Raw genomic sequence first — 17,459 nt, forward strand, 5'->3', positions numbered from 1 at the left:
GAATACAGGCCAGTGATTAATTCCATGACTTCATAACAGTAAATACATAATAAAAACATCTCATTCAAAGTGTGTACACATGCTGTACTGTACCCTCTCCGAGTTCTCATTTGTTAAGGTATCGACGTCTGTGTTTAGGTTGTATTTTTGTGTTTATTTAACGGAAAATATGTAGCTTGTGTGTTTGCCTTCATTTGATGTCACATGAACAGTAGGAGTTTTAAACAATCAATACACGAGGAAACAAACTGCAGGATGACATTTTTACTTTGCCAACACTGCTCCTATCAGTGCCATTTCAGCACATACTGTATCTAGTGGAAAATATTGTCAAAGTCACACACATCAGAGCTTCGTCTTTGGTGATATGCAATGATGTACTGTATGTAAACCCATCAAAGTGAATGGTTCTGTGCAGTGCTAGACACATCAAAGTGAATGTATGGTTCTATGTGGTAATGATTAGATATTGCCAATGCGGTCAGAGCGAAGCTGAAAATGTTTCCCACTTTATATATCAATGCCATTTAGCAGACACTTTTATCTAAATCATCTGAAAGTCATGCCTGCATATATTTTAAATATGGGTGGACCCAGGAATTGCACTCAGTACCCTGGCATTACAAGCACCACCCTCTACCAACTGAGCTACAATTCATAATTCAGACGCAATACTTTCGTTCAATGTCTGTACTCATACATGCTCTACAAAACCGTATGTGCGAGTTCTAATTTTAACAGGGACGTAAATTTGCTTTTAGAAGTGAGGGGGACATAGTTAAATATTATTATATATTTTTTTATATCCAGCCGGATAAACACTCCAAACAGCCTACCCGACAGCTAGGAGGTGTCCGCATGGTCCTAAAGCACGAGTTGCCTTGTTTTGTATCACATTCTAATGATACAACTGATACATAAATGCCATTTCAGAATGTGGAAATATCCCTCGCCATACCCAGTGAACGTTGCAGAGCTGAATTTTATAGTTTATGAACTGTTGTGTTTTTGTTTGGCTTTGTTTGAAGTGACTTACACCGTTTTTCATAGAGAAACATAAACACTTATTTTCATGTGCCAACCCTGTGCCTCAAAGAGCTGCCCTGTTAAAAAGTAAAGTTCTACATTAACCCATCAAAGTGAATGCATGGTTCTATGTAGTAAGGATTGGATATTGCTAATCAGAGTGAGGGGAAAGAGATAGAAAGAGAGAGACCTCAGAAGAGTTTGGGAAATAAGAGTCTACAGTTGAAATCCCCTGCATGTGTTTGTGATCCACATGAATTGTCTTCATGATGGGAAAAAAGTGGCTTATATGGTCCCTCTCAGATGTGTGTGTGTCTACTTGCATTTGTGTTTGTGTGTACTTGCATGTGTGTGTTCGTGTGTTTGATAATCATTCATTGTCTCCGCGGTGGGAAAAAGTGGCCCTGGATACAATAGCACTCTCACACTTTGATGTGTTGTACTCTGCTGTTTTATACACTTTCCAGTTATGTCGGTGCATTTTGCCTTTTAAAATGTTCTCTCACTGTGTTAGATATGTCAGCAACGCAATGTAAAAAATAACAGAAGAGTTCTATTAACCCTGTGAAAATAGCCACCACTTGAACTAATAATTGAGGGGAATTGAGGGGAATTACATGGTTGCAAGGTTTTAAATGTAAGGTTTATTTTATAATGTAATATTTTTGTACTTTATTTAAGTAGACTCTTAATTAATTTAGATTCTAACGAGAGTGAAATAAAATGACCTAATATGTAATTTATATACCTCCTTTCCACCCTCCTCTCTCTCTCTCTCTCTCTCTCTCTCTCTCTCTCTCTCTCTCTCTCTCTCTCTCTCTCTCTCTCTCTCTCTCTCTCTCTCTCTCTCTCTCTCTCTCTCTCTCTCTCTCTCTCTCTCTCTCTCTCTCTCTCTCACACACACACTCTCGACAGTGGACATTGAGCAGGCCAGTTCACTAGGCTCGGAGGGGAAGGATGATGATAAGGTGGGTTTGTGGAGCCTAGAGGTCCAGGACTATCAGGACAGCCTGGACAAGACCAGTCTGACCCCCAGCGAGGGAGAGGGTGACGGGGAGGGGACTGAGCCAGCAGGCAGCCCCAGCCCTAGGGGCCTCTCAACTCGGCCCCACAACCTAAGCCTCAGCCCCAGCCCCAGAGGGGGCCACTGGGCAGAGGGGACCGAGGAGGAGGAGAGCCCTGGGAGTGGGCTAACCATGGAGGACAAGGATGGAGAGAGGGAGCAGGGATCACTCAATACCTATAGTAAGCTTATCAACAAAGGTCACACTTTTTCTTCTTCAGTCTTGGTTTGTCCCTATTCTCTTATGGACAGACTACTTAAACAAGGATGGTACCATAGATCTGTCATGATACAACGGGATGCGTGAGATAACGAGCAGTATTAGTTTCCGGTGCTTTGGACAAATCACGATTTCGCAGGATTTTGTATCTTTCGAATTTTGGAAGGGGAGGGGACATTTGGCCTATAGACTTACCTGCAACTAGAAAGAAAAAGGGTGGAGCTTTTCATTCCGGTTCCGAAACTCGTTCTATGCCTTCTCTTAACACATATGATCCAGAACTTAATTGAGCATCTGACCAATTATGCAAGACTTTAGTTCTGGGTTAACCAAGATTTGTTTGTCCCAAATATCCCAAATGGCACCCTATAGTGCACTACTACCATAGAGCTTTGGTCAAAAGTAGTGTACTATACTGAAGAAAAATATAAACGCAACATGTAAAGTGTTCCTTGAGCTGAATTGAAAGATCCCAGAAATGTCCCATGTGCACAAAAAGCTTATTTCTCAAAACTGTTTTGCACAAATGTGTTTACATCCCTGTTAGTGCCAAGATATCCTTTGCCAAGATAAACCATCCATCTGACAGGTGTGGCATATCAAAAAGCTTATTCAACAGCATGATAATTACAAAGATACCCCTTGTGCAATAAAAGGCCACTCTAAAATGTGCAGTTTTGTCACACAACACAATGCCACAAATGTCTCAAGTTTATGCAATTAGCATGCTGACTGCAGGAATGTCCACCAGAGCTGTTGCCAGAGAATTTAATGTTCATTTCTCTACCATAAGCCACCTCCAACGTCATTTTAGAGAATTTGGCAGTATGTTCAACTGGCCTCACTACCGCAGACCACGTTTTTGGCGTTGTGTGGGCTAGCAGTTTGCTTAATGTCAACATGGTGAACAGATGCCCCATGGTGGTGGTGGGGTTCTAGTATGGGCAGGCATAAGCTATGGAGAACAAACACAATTGCATTTTTATTGATTGCAATTTTAATGCACAGTGGTACAGTGACAAGATCCTGAGGCCCATTGTCGTGCCATTCATCTTCCGCCATCACCTCACGTTTCAGCATGATAATACATGGCCCCATGTCACAAGGATCTGTACACAATTCCTGGAAGCTGAAAATGTCCCAGTTCTTCCATGGCCTGCATACACACCAGACATGTCACCCATTGAGCATGTTTGGGATGCTCTGGATTTACATGTGTTCCAATTCCAGCCAATATCCAGCAACTTCACACAGCCATTGAAGAATATTCCAGGCTGATCAAAGGAGATGAGTCACGCTGCATGAGGAAAATGGTGGTCACACCAGAAACCGACTGGTTTTCTGAACCACTCCCCTACCTTTTTTTAAGGCATATGTGACCAACAGATGCACATCTGTATTCCCAGTCATATGAAATCCATAGATTAAGGCCTAATACATTTATTTCAATTGACTGATCCCCTTATAAGAACTGTAACTGAGTAAAATCATTGAAAGTGCTGCATGTTGTTTTTAGATAGTTGTTCAGTATATATAAGGTATTAAGTGCCATTTAAGATACAAGCATAGTCTTTAAATATGCTGCAGCATGACAAAAGAGTCATCCCACCACAATGTCGCAATATTTCCATGCACCAAAGAGGTGATGTTACCGTACCGAAATCAGAACAGAACAGAATCTGAGAGGCTTTCCCTTTCATTTTGCTCAGAGACACACACACTTCCCTTTTATTTAGATAGGAGATCAGAGGCTCACACAGCCCGCCTCCTAACAATCACTTGTTGCTCCCTTTCCTCTCTCTCTCTCTCTCTCTCTCTCTCTCTCTCTCTCTCTCTCTCTCTCTCTCTCTCTCTCTCTCTCTCTCTCTCTCTCTCTCTCTCTCTCTCTCCCCTCTCCTTCTCCCCCCCTCTCTTCTCTCCCTCCTCTCTCTCTCTCTCTCTCTCTCTCTCTCTCTCTCTCTCTCTCTCTCTCTCTCTCTCTCTCTCTCTCTCACACACACACACACACACACACACACACACACACACACACACACACACACACACACACACACACACACACACACACACACACACACACACACACACACACACACACACACACACACACACACACACACACACACACACACACACACACACACACACACACACACATACTATCTCTCTCTCTCTTCCTTTCTTTTCGTCTCTCACCTCATGTGATTTGGCTGTGCCTGATGAATGCAAAGCCCAATTTTTACAACACTCAACCACACAGGCTCTTCCCTCGCCACATGAAGAACAGATCAAAATATGCCAACATCTGCAAACATTTGAAAAAACTTCCTCAAAGTCTGTCACAGGCAGGCAACTCAGTGCAGAGCAGAGCACTCTGATTGTGATAGAAAGCAAAGCGCCCTCTCGTCTCTCGTCTTCTCTTCACATGACATTACGTCTGTGGGTTTCGCTGCCTGTTACAGCACTCAAGGTCAATGACAAAAGCTTTTTGGCTATTCCTGCAGATGCCCAGAGCAGACAACTTCTCTCTTTCATAGTTGTTCATAAAATTAGTGCAATACATTCGACCAGAGTAGTGCCCTTCATAGAAAATAGTGTCATTGTGAATGTGCCCTCTCTATCTGTTCTATTTTGTTTACAAAATGGAACCAAACCAGTTGACTATTAATTCAATTCACTACACATAAAATACTGTAATTTGGGATTTGCTCACAGTCTCTGTTCATGTCATATCATTACATCATATTTAATCAATAGGGCATGAGAGCCTATGGTTTGTTGGGTGTCTTTAGGCACAGCACACGTTTTTATCCCCTATCCCTCTTTTTCCCAGCAGGTCACAGGTCAGACAGTCAGGCCCTGGAGGACATGGCTCACTATGACTTTCTGGTGCAGCTGAGAAAGGCATCCTCCCACCACCCTGCCTCCCACCACTACCACCAGCACCATCAGCCCCCTAACGGCAGCGCTACAGCCCCAGCCATGTATCACCCTGGCAGCCTGAACCTTCACGATGACCCCCTTCCCATCTGGTCTCCTGGGACGCAGCGCTCACCTGAGGGACAAGGTACTGTAGGCTACTCTCTGCCTGCTTTGACGCAAACACACTGCATGTCTCTATCTACTGCTTGCTAATAAGGCTAGTTTTCCAGGTAGACGACTGTCTGCTTTCACACAAACACATTTCTCGTAATCTCTATTAAGGCTTGCAACAAGATTCATAGAGCTACTTTTTTTCAAAATGGCAGGGGGAAAATGTGAAGCCTATCTTTAGAGGCCTATAGATATACGTGCAGTTGAAGTCAGAAGTTTACATACACCTTAGCCAAATACATTTCAACTCAGTTATTCACAATTCCTGACATTTAATCCCAGTAAAAATCCCCTGTCTTAGGTCAGTTAGGATCACCACTTTATTTTAAGAATGTGAAATGTCAGAATAATAGTAGAGAGAATGATTTATTTCAGCTTTTACAGCTTTTAGTTCTTTCATCACCTTCCCAGTGAGTCAGAAGTTTACATACTACTCAATTAGTATTTGGTAGCATTGCCTTTAAATTGTTTAACTTGGGTCAAACATTTCGCGTAGCCTTCCACAAGCTTCCCACAATAAGTTGGTTTGTAGGCCTCCTTGCTCGCACCAACTTTTTCAGTTCTGCCCACACAATTTCTATGGGATTGAGGTTTGTGATGGCCATTCCAATACCTTGACTTTGTTGTCCTTAAGCCATTTTGCAACAACTTTGGAAGTATGCTTAGGGTCATTGTCCATTTGGAAGACCCATTTGGAAGACCTTCCTGACCTTCTTCAAATCAAATCAAATTTTATTTGTCACATACACATGGTTAGCAGATGTTAATGCGAGTGTAGTGAAATGTTTGTGCTTCTAGTTCCGACAATGCAGTAATAACCAACAAGTAATCTATCTAACAATTCCAAAACTACTGTCTTATACACAGTGTAAGGGGATAAAGAATATGTACATAAAGATATATGAATGAGTGATGGTACAGAGCAGCATAGGCAAGATACAGTAGATGGTATCGAGTACAGTATATACATATGAGATGAGTATGTAAACAAAGTGGCATAGTTAAAGTGGCTAGTGATACATGTATTACATAAGGATGCAGTAGATGATATAGAGTACAGTATATACATATACATATGAGATGAATAATGTAGGATATGTAAACATTATATTAGGTAGCATTGTTTAAAGTGGCTAGTGATATATTTTACATCATTTCCCATCAGTTCCCATTATTAAAGTGGCTGGAGTTGAGTCAGTGTGTTGGCAGCGGCTACTCAATGTTAGTGGTTGCTGTTTAATAACAGTCTGATGGCCTTGAGATAGAAGCTGTTTTTCAGTCTCGGTCCCAGCTTTGATGCACCTTTGATGCACCTCACCTTCTGGATGATAGCGGGGTGAACAGGCAGTGGCTCGGGTGGTTGTTGTCCTTGATGATCTTTATGGCCTTCCTGTAACATCGGGTGGTGTAGGTGTCCTGGAGGGCAGGTAGTTTGCCCCCGGTGATGCATTGTGCAGACCTCACTACCCTCTGGAGAGCCATACGGTTGTGGGCGGAGCAGTTGCCGTACCAGGCGGTGATACAGCCCGCCAGGATGCTCTCGATTGTGTATCTGTAGAAGTTTGTGAGTGCTTTTGGTGACAAGCCGAATTTCTTCAGCCTCCTGAGGTTGAAGAGGCGCTGCTGCGCCTTCTTCACGATGCTGTCTGTGTGAGTGGACCAATTCAGTTGGTCTGTGATGTGTATGCCGAGGAACTTAAAACTTACTACCCTCTCCACTACTGTTCCATCGATGTGGATAGGGGGGTGTTCCCTCTGCTGTTTCCTGAAGTCCACAATCATCTCCTTAGTTTTGTTGACGTTGAGTGTGAGGTTATTTTCCTGACACCACACTCCGAGGGCCCTCACCTCCTCCCTGTAGGCCATCTTGTCGTTGTTGGTAATCAAGCCTACCACTGTTGTGTCGTCCGCAAACTTGATGATTGAGTTGGAGGCGTGCATGACCATGCAGTCGTGGGTGAACAGGGAGTACAGGAGAGGGCTCAGAACGCACCCTTGTGGGGCCCCAGTGTTGAGGATCAGCGGGGTGGAGTTGTTGTTGCCTAACCTCACCACCTGGGGGCGGCCCGTTAGGAAGTCCAGTACCCAGTTGCACAGGGCGGGGTCGAGAACCAGGGTCTCAAGCTTGATGACGAGCTTGGAGGGTACTATGGTGTTAAATGCCGAGCTGTAGTCGATGAACAGCATTCTCACATAGGTATTCCTCTTGTCCAGATGGGTTAGGGCAGTGTGCAGTGTGGTTGAGATTGCATCGTCTGTGGACCTATTTGGGCGGTAAGCAAATTGGAGTGGGTCTAGGGTGTCAGGTAGGGTGGAGGTGATATGGTCCTTGACTAGTCTCTCAAAGCACTTCATGATGACGGAAGTGAGTGCTACGGGGCGGTAGTCGTTTAGCTCAGTTACCTTAGCTTTCTTGGGAACAGGAACAATGGTGGCCCTCTTGAAGCATGTGGGAACAGCAGACTGGTATAGGGATTGATTGAATATGTCCGTAAACACACCGGCCAGCTGGTCTGCGCATGCTCTGAGGACGCGGGTGGGGATGCCGTCTGGGCCTGCAGCCTTGCGAGGGTTAACACGTTTAAATGTTTACTCACCTCGGCTGCAGTGAAGGAGAGGCCGCATGTTTTCGTTGCAGGCCGTGTCAGTGGTACTGTATTTATTTAGTCTGCCTGGGGGTAAGACATCCAGGTCCGTGACTGGGCTGGTTCTTAACTTCCTGACTGATGTCTTGAGATGTTGCTTCAATATATCTACATCATTTTCCTACCTCATGATGCCATCTATTTTGTGAAGCACACCAGTCCCTCCTGCAGCAAAGCACCCCCACAACATGATGCTGCCACCCCTATGCTTCACGGTTGGGTTGGTGTTCTTCGGCTTGCAAGCCTCCCCCTTTTTCCTCCAAACATAACGATGGTCATTATGGCCAAACAGTTCCATTTTTGTTTCATCAGACCAGAGTGCATTTTTCCAAAAAGTACGATCTTTGTCCCCATGTGCAGTTGAAAACTGTAGTCTGCCTTCTTTATGGCAGTTTTGGAGCAGTGGCTTCTTCCTTGCTGAGCAGCCTTTCAGGTTATGTCAATATAGGACTCGTTGTACTGTGGATATAGATAGGTTTGTACCTGTTTCCTCCAGCATCTTCACAAGGTCCTTTGCTTTTGTTCTGGGATTGATTTGCACTTTTTTCTTCAAAGTACGTTCATCTCTAGGAGACAGAACGCGTCTCCTTTCTGAGCGGTATGACAGCTGCATGGTTCCATGGTATTTATACTTGCATACTATTGTTTGTACAGATGAACGTGGTACCTTCAGGCATTTGTAAATTGCTCCTAAGAATGAACCAGACTTGTGGAGGTCAGTCTTGGCTGATTTCTTTTGATTTCCCCATGATGTCAAGCAAAGAGGCACTGAGTTTGACGGTAGGCCTTGAAATACATCCACAGGTACACCTCCAATTGACTCAAAGTATGTCAATTAGCCTATCAGAAGCTTCTCGTTGTATGTGTCGAACTGCTTTGCTTTATCCTGGCCAGGTCGCAATTGTACCTGGTTAAATAAAGGTGAAATACAAAAATACTAAAATAAATAAAGCAAGCTGTTTAAAGGCACAGTTAATTTAGTGTATGTAAACTTCTGACCCACTGTAATTGTGATACAGTGAATTATAAGTGAAATAATCTGTCTGTAAACAATTGTTGGAACAGTTATTTCTGTCATGCACAAAGTAGATGTCCTAACCGACTTTCCAAAACTATAGTTTGTTAACGAGACATTTGCGGAGTTGTTGAAAAACAAGTTTTAATGTCTCCAACATAAGTGTATGTAAACTTCGGAGTTGAACTGTATGTAGATATAGTTTGAGGACTGGACATTGTATCTTCCTGAAGGTTTAGTTCACCCTCTCTCTCTCTGGTGCGTGTGCACCCTAGATGGCATCCCTCTGAGTCCGGATGCTATTAGGAACCTTCAGGCATGTCCTTTCTGCAAGCGCACCTACCACCTCGGTATGTCTCTACGCGAGCACATCAAGTTCTGCCATGAGCGGGACGGGGGGCACATGGTGTGCCCGGTCTGTGGGTACACTCCCCGCTATAGGGCACAGATGGAACAACACATGGCACTGCACAGTCAGGTAGAGGATAAGGTGAGACACTGGAAGAAATATAAAATAATTATTTTGGAGTCCATCTACTACAAGGTGGCACTCTTTTTAATGGTATTTTGAGCTGGATATGAACCAGCTCCGAAAATGACTCCGAAAAGAGTGTTGTGTTAGTTCATTTAGTTTGACATGCAATGCCGATCTCATGTGAATTCTTAATCTCTTGTAGGCAGGCCTACTGATTTGACTGTATGTATGGTTATGTCTGTGTGTGATTGGTACAGCACCCTGGGTCCGACCATGGCATAGAGAGCAGGAAGTTCAAGTGTCTTCAGTGTGGGAAAGCCTTCAAGTACAAACACCATCTCAAGGAGCACCTCCGCATCCACAGTGGTAAGGAAATGGACAATCCAAATCAATCCCGTCAACTTTACGTCGTGTCAGATAAGGTAGGTTCAGTAGAATCTTATATAGGTAGTGCCTTATGTACAACAGGTTTATTATTAAGGATAGGTGGTTAAGAGGGTAGAATCAAGAGCAGAAGAGCATGATCTCCTCTATGAAGTCAAATCAGTTTTTCTTTACAATTAAATGTTTTCTGAACTGTAGTATCTTGGATTGATATTCCCTGTCTGCGCTGCTTCCTTTAGGTGAGAAACCGTACGAGTGCTCCAATTGCAAGAAGCGTTTCTCTCACTCTGGCTCCTACAGCTCACATCTCAGCAGTAAGAAGTGCCTGACCGGAGGAGGAGGAGGCAGCGGAGGAGGAGGAGAGGGGAGCTATAACAACGGACATGGCCACCATGGGGCCTACTACTCCTCACTTGCGTCGCCCTCTGCAGGTAGTGGAAGGAACAGCAGTAGGATGGGCTCTCCCTACCTTCCCCACACCCAGGAGGAACGTCCTCCAATGGGGTTAGTGAGGAACCTATATCTCCCTAGAGACCATGGTACGCGTCTCCTCCGGGGCCAGGAGCTAGGCTGGGAGTTGGGCCGGCGGTGGGACCCCACGCCGGAACGCTTTCTCCGGGCCAGTGTGTTCAAGGAGTCCACCCTGCTGCCGTACCTCCATGCCGGCACCGGGGAAAAGTTTGAGCAGATGCTGCAGGCGATGCTGCACAAGGAGGAGGGAGGGTCTGGCTCAGCCAGGGAGGAAGGAAGACTGGGGGTTCACAATGGCGGGAGAGATGGGAAGGCATCACCGGAGGCTCTGTTGAAACTAAAATGCGACCGTGCCAGCTCGGGTGATGGCCAGGGGGTAATTGGAGGGGTAACATGTCGTTGGTGCTCCCAGCTCTTTCCCAGCCCCTCGATCTTACTCCAGCACGAGCGCTACCTCTGTAAGATTTACCGAGAGGCCATGGAGGTGTCTGAGGATCCTCGCAGTAAAAAACACCTCTCCCCCCTCTACTTCTCCACCAGACCCCCTCTCCACCCACCACCATCACCTGATAACCACAAACCCCCAGCGATGACCAACGGTTTCCCGAAAGACAAGTCTCCTCTCCAGAGACCCAGCTGGAACTCTGTCCCTCAGCAGCTGCTGGTTGGCATGCACTCGCCCTTCCCGCCCAGCCCAGACTCACTTGCCATGAGGTCCCAATGGTCCAGCCAGGAGAGTGGCAGGAGTGAGGTCAGCCCTGGCCACCCAGCACCAACCAGCCCTGCTACAGACATGTCATCCCCTCCCCCATTGGGGCGAAGACGGGTCCCCTCTTCAGGGTTCGGCTCGCACCTCTGCCTGGACCTATCCTCTGCCATCCTCAACACTCCTGCAAGCCGAGCCGCCCCCCAGGGAAGGACCCATCGGTCATATAGCTCTGAGAATGACCAACCCCTGGATCTCTCCCTCCCCAAGCCCCAGGAGGGGAAAGCCATAGAGGACAGCAAGCCCTATAATGGACACCCTCACTGGGAAGAGAAGAGACAGAAGACCCAGAGAGACCAGGCAGAGAACCAGCACCACCGGAGGCTGAGTATCAATCTCAGTCCACCTCCTCACCAGGTAGAGTAGCTGCTACATGTGCAATAGCTAATGGGGATCCTAATAAAGTAAACCATGTGTGTGTGCAGATGTGGGGCAGGAAGAGGGGGTACTGTTGATGTCTGACTATGGACTGTTGTTTGTTTCGTGCTGTGTTTCTATGCAGTTTATGTATTTAATGTGTGAGCACTGGTAAGAATTGCCTCCTTAAACTACAATCTACAGTAATCTACTCTAATCCCACCAGCATCATGCAGTCTACAGCGGTGCTCATATTGACGGGGGTTCCATCTACAGTGCCTACCCTCTGTTTAACCCTATGATGCCTGCTGGGCTAGCTGGCTCAGAGCATGATGGGGTTCCCTCCCTGCCCCTCAGCCGTCCAGTTAGCAACCAGGGATTCCTCTCACCCATGACCTACATGATGGAGTCAGAAACAGACGCTGTGCTGAAGAGGATCCACCAGGAGAGACGAGCATTAATGGTAAAATTGATGTTTTTTCTTAGATGGGCTGACAAATACTTTACATGTCACTTCCAACAGTGTAACTGTATTTCATGTCACCTCCAAGTGTAGATATTCCAAACAATGGATTTTACATGGATCTTGTCATGAAAAACAAGGCTTGACCTAGTTAATAGAGACCAGTTGGTTGATGTCTTCTCAGTCAGAACAAGTATACAACTAGAAAAGAACATCATCAAGATGTCATGTGCCAAAGGTTTACCAAACATTTGCCCGTTGGGTAGAGACCTCTCCGTCTGTAAGTCTGTGTGTGTCCTGCAGGGTGAGGTGATTGGCCGCGGGGGTCTGGACTACCTCTCTCTGATACAGGAGGGAGGAGAGGGCGAAGGGGGACCAGGGAGAAAGAGACTACAGAAGACAGACGAAGGCCTGTACGCTTGTGACATCTGTGACAAAACCTTCCAGAAGAGCAGCTCTCTGCTCCGACACAAGTACGAACACACAGGTAAATACAGAGTCTACTGTAACTATCTTACTCAATGTATTTTGAAGCATGTGATTGATATTGATAGATCATGCTTCTGTTGCGTTGCTAAAGTGAGCAGAGTGTTCCATGATCAGGCAGATATGATCCAAACCAGAACAAGGAACTGAACTGCATACACATAAAGGATCTTTAACAATTGCAACAAAACAAAAACCAAATGTACTAGATCAAGAAATTGCCACAGTTACACATCTGCCTCTGTTTTGTCCTATTCCCACAGGTAAGCGTCCTCACGAGTGCAAGATCTGCAAGAAGGCCTTCAAGCACAAGCACCATCTAATTGAACACAGCCGCCTGCACTCTGGAGAGAAGCCCTACCAGTGTGACAAGTGTGGCAAGCGCTTCTCCCACTCAGGCTCCTACTCCCAACACATGAACCATCGGTATGCCTACTGCAGCCTGCACCAGGACCAGGAGGGGGATGAGGAGCTTCCTCTAACCCCAGGAGGGCCCATCGATGTGGGCCACATGGCCGTGGACACCCCCCTTTCCATGGAGGACACCCCAACATTTCTTAGTGACTCCAGTCTAGATGGGGGGATAGAAGGGAGAGTAGATGAAGAGGAGGAAGAAGAGGAGCACGAGACAGAAGAGACTGAAGGCGGAGGTATGAAGGAGGCATGTAGTTTGTCAGGGTCAAGGTCTGGTGAGGGATTGGGGCCGAGCCCCAGTCTGGTACAGGGGTCCCCTGTGGGGAGGGACAGAGAGAGAGAACAGAGGGAGAGAGACAAAGAGCAGGTCGACAGATACAATCAAGAGAGAGAGAGTGCTGGTCTAGGGACTCACGGACTAGATACCAACCATCACTGGGACAAAGACACATTGGAACGAAATGGAGACCAGAACACAGACACATACGAGCTGAGCCCGGAAGCTCCAGTGTCACAACAGTGGACAAGTGTGCCAAAACAATGCATCAAAACATGTACAAATAAGGATTAAGAGCTGTGTGAAAATATATTTTAAAAATGCACTGTTCAAAATATAGCAAAACTTATACTGTACAGGTACAGTAAGTGACTTCCAATGCAAAGCCATATGAACACAACCAAAATAAGAACCACATGAACTGACAGCATAACACAAAGTGCATAGTAAGAGCCATGGGTATGATATTCACGCTGGTCGGTATGTTAGCATGCTCAATGTTGACCACTACATACCTATCATCACAGCTACCAGTTGACCACTTAAGACTGGTTTAAGGTAAAGGTAAAGGAGTATGCACTGCAAGGAGATGTTGTTCATGTTGTTCTGTAGCAAGCAGTGTTGTTCAATGTGTTTCCAGATGCCTTATCAGTATAATACAGTATTTTTTATTTGGCATTACAAGTATTCACTTTTGAAGGCTTTTATATCAGATTTGACATCATATTCTCCAAAGACCAAGAGGTCTCTACTGTATCAAACAATTGACCTCTGTGCTTTAAAATGAATAAGCAATAAATAATAACTATTATTCAAATTAGAATAAAGGATTAAAGATGTATTATGTTTTGCCAAAGCTACAAATTGGTTTAGGATATGTCCATTGTGACTGTGGTCAGCTGTGCATTAATTATGGGCATTAGTATGCAGATAGATTAGTGCCAAATTTTGTAAATTAGTTATATTGGCACTAATATACTGTATCTCCATACAAACACAGATTTACCATTGGGTTTCCATGGTGACTAATGAATGGCTAATACACTGTCTAAAAGATCAACAGGGAAGCCGGTCACTACAAACGCTCACTGAATTTTACACTGAGCCATTAGGAAGTTGAATGCTGGGTAGCCACCCTAAGCCTGGTAAAGTAAATCGATTTCTCCATACCTTACCCTATTTCTACACACAACAGAAAAACGAGAGTCAAAATTCAATTATTTTGTTTTCTTTGAAGAAGGAGCAAATAAATTAAACTTGTACTGCCTCACAAAATGTTCCATATCTCTTAGCAGACATGTGGAGTTGCTTTACCTCTATTAGAAAAACGCAAATACATTGTCTCGCTCTATGAAATATAAGTGCAGTATTATGCTTGTACCACAGTGTAGGTTCTACTACAGTTGCCCTCGAATATATTAGCACCCTTGCACGATTCACTATTTCTTCTCAAATAAGTTGAAATTGAAAATAGTTTCATGTTCACACGTTTATTTGTTTGGTTAATAACTGCACAGGACCAAGATAATTCTTAAAGGTCCAATGCAACCGTTTTTATTGCAACATCAAATAATTTCTGGGTAACAATTAAGTACATTGTTTTCAATTTAAATGGTTGAAAATAAACAAAAATATATTCTTAGCAAAGAGCAATTTATCAAGCAAGAATTTTGCTAGGACTGTCTCAGAGTGCGGAGGGGAAAAGTGAAAACTAGCTGTTACGAGCAAAAAGGTTTGGAACTCTTTTGTCTTATTGGTCTATTAACTAATTTACTGCATGGTTATGTCACCAGGCAGGCCAAAACTCCTTCCCACCAAAACAGACTGAAATTTCAGCCGATCTTTTCAAACAGCTCTTACACTAAAAGGGCATTATAATTTTCACAATTTCACAGTATTATTCCAACCTCATACTGAGGAAATATATATAAAACACAGGGAAATCATGTTTTTGACTGCACTGGGCGGTCAATTAGAATTACAAAACGAAAATTGAGATTTTTCACTTCAAATGGCTTGGAATAAATGACTCACAATTCTAATTAATTTGGTTGGAGGCAGGCAACTGTTTATGCCACCACAATGAAAGCAGTTCTGGTGTAAACATAAAAATAGAATTACTAGAACTGGACATTCCCATTCTTTCGGTCTCTATTTCTATGGGTGTGTCCACAGCAACAGAGGCCAAGGTCTCAGAACAGATTCTATAACATTTATCATCTTCATACTTCCTCAATCTGACTGTGGTGTAGTCCATGTGAAAACCGCCTCGGATACACAGTATTCAGCCACTGTGAGTCATCTGTGACTTCTCTGCTACAGTCGATAAGATTGAGTTACAGAGAGCTGAGATGTGACCAAGCCAGTGTCTTCAGTACATACTTGACTACTGTACCTGTGTGGTAGTCCTGCTAACATCTAATGTGAAGTCTTCCTGACTTCAGAGTCTGGAAAGGCTGTTTTGATGTTGTCAGCACGATGCGTCGATAATTAAGGGGGCTGTGCTTATACTGGTTGGCTCTCCTCCGTGTCTTTCTCACTCAAACACCCACATGCACAGCCACACACAGCCCCCTGAGCACAGCCCCCCCTTCAATTACAACTGTTGGAATTTCAAATCCAAACAATGAGAGGTCTCAACTCCCCAGGAAAAATAATTGAACATTTGAGAGTACCAATTAATGCGTCCACTCAATTTCTGAGCAAATATTGCATGTACAACGGAATCCTGTCCAGACCAGTGTGTCACCCATGGCCGTCATACCTTTGCTCAAGACCAAACATTTAAAGTAGGCTGAACAAATGTACTAAAATAATTAAAATCCCAATTAAAATGCATAGCAGAGACCAGAGACAGTGCCAGTCTGCTTTGCCAGTTAGTGCATCCGATTGCTTTGAAATTGATGTCGGCATTTGAACTCGGCCTCGTATACCTTGTTGTAATCTGATAGCCATGTGCTCATTTAATTGGGAATTGGGAGGTGAGGGATCCCTCATTTTTGGTGACCATTCGAAACCAAAATCTATTTTATTGCTATTAAAATATAGGCTGTGATAGCTATAATACATTTCCACCTCTCACTCGATCAGTTTTCCTCATTAAAAGGAGATACTCTTACAGATCAATCTTGATTGCAAAATGTAATTAAATATTGCTAAGTTATTTAGCTATAGTATGAATGAAGGGTTGTTTTTTTTAGTATAATAAAGTATAATAGTATAAGAGTATAAATGTATAATAATCACCCATATAGTGCAACTAATAGCAGATAGACAAGCTGGCCCGCTCCAGCCGTACCACGAGCTCATCCTCCCCAAGTAAGGTGCCACCAACCACCTCCGTGGTTGCAATCAATATTATCGGAGCCACCTGGTCGATACAAAACGTTTCAATATTCTCGGAGCCGCTTTGTTCGTTGATACAACGCTTCAATATTCGCAGAATGTTTGCCTTCCCTGGCGAAAAATGCAAGTGCGACAATGAGCTAGGCGCACACTCGAGGAACATCTCTGAATGCAGCACAATGAGCGCACGAAACAATGCCACTGTCATGGTAGTCCTATGCGCCGTTCCACAAGGGTGGCTTCATATATACAGACCTTACATAAGACAGATGGTTACCTTAGGCAAAATCAAAAGGAGGGTGGATGGGGGGGGGTCGTTGAGAGTCTGAATCTCATCACAGATAACGTGAACGTCTAGTAACTAAAAGGTTGCTAGTTTGAATCTCATCACGGACATTTTTAGCATTTTACCTAATTAGCAACTTTTTAACTTCTTCTACATTTAGCTTCTTGGCAACTCAGCACCAAGCCATGGAGTACCACTATGCCTTTCTGTACTAGAAAGGCATAGTGGAGCTCCATGGCTTTGGTGCTGAATGGACAGCCTTCTGTCTAGAGCCAGCTATATAATTATTTCGTTTGTGGGCAGTTTTTTGGGCACCATGATGTTTTAATAAATATCTTTATTTTGCATTCAAGCCTCAGTTTTTGATTTATTCCTTTTTTTCAACAGTGTGTGGGTTTCCATCTCCAGTTGGTGGGCAGTTGGACATTTTTGGGCACCGTTAGGTAGCCTACAATACATTATTGAAAATCAAAACTGGCACGCAGCTCTTTAGAAACGGTAGGACGGTAAAGATACCTGATTAATAAAAAATTACTAAAGTAGAAGTGAAAGTCACCCAGTAAAATACCTCTTGAGTAAATCAAGTCTAAAAGTTTTTGGTTTTAAATATATTTAAGTATCGAAAGTAAATGGAATTGCTCAAATGTACTTAAGAGTCAAGAGTAAAAGTAAA

At 44.1% G+C, this 17,459-nt stretch overlaps 1 protein-coding gene across 1 annotated transcript in view; it reads left to right on the forward strand.

The window, feature by feature from the left end:
* The window catches only part of LOC124031644 (zinc finger E-box-binding homeobox 1-like), a 50,737-nt gene extending 36,826 nt beyond the window's left edge, over window positions 1-13,911 (forward strand). The window contains exons 2-9 of the mRNA XM_046343138.1: window positions 1,942-2,271; window positions 5,143-5,376; window positions 9,338-9,552; window positions 9,795-9,903; window positions 10,161-11,515; window positions 11,742-11,978; window positions 12,282-12,465; window positions 12,728-13,911. Of these exons, the coding sequence (XP_046199094.1) occupies window positions 1,942-2,271; window positions 5,143-5,376; window positions 9,338-9,552; window positions 9,795-9,903; window positions 10,161-11,515; window positions 11,742-11,978; window positions 12,282-12,465; window positions 12,728-13,449 (3,386 nt within the window). The 3' untranslated portion in view covers window positions 13,450-13,911. The remainder of the gene's footprint in view (window positions 1-1,941; window positions 2,272-5,142; window positions 5,377-9,337; window positions 9,553-9,794; window positions 9,904-10,160; window positions 11,516-11,741; window positions 11,979-12,281; window positions 12,466-12,727) is intronic.
* Window positions 13,912-17,459: the final 3,548 nt, after the last annotated feature.

Source organism: Oncorhynchus gorbuscha, linkage group LG03 (assembly GCF_021184085.1).
Source record: "Oncorhynchus gorbuscha isolate QuinsamMale2020 ecotype Even-year linkage group LG03, OgorEven_v1.0, whole genome shotgun sequence".
Classification (NCBI taxonomy): Eukaryota; Metazoa; Chordata; class Actinopteri; order Salmoniformes; family Salmonidae; genus Oncorhynchus; species Oncorhynchus gorbuscha.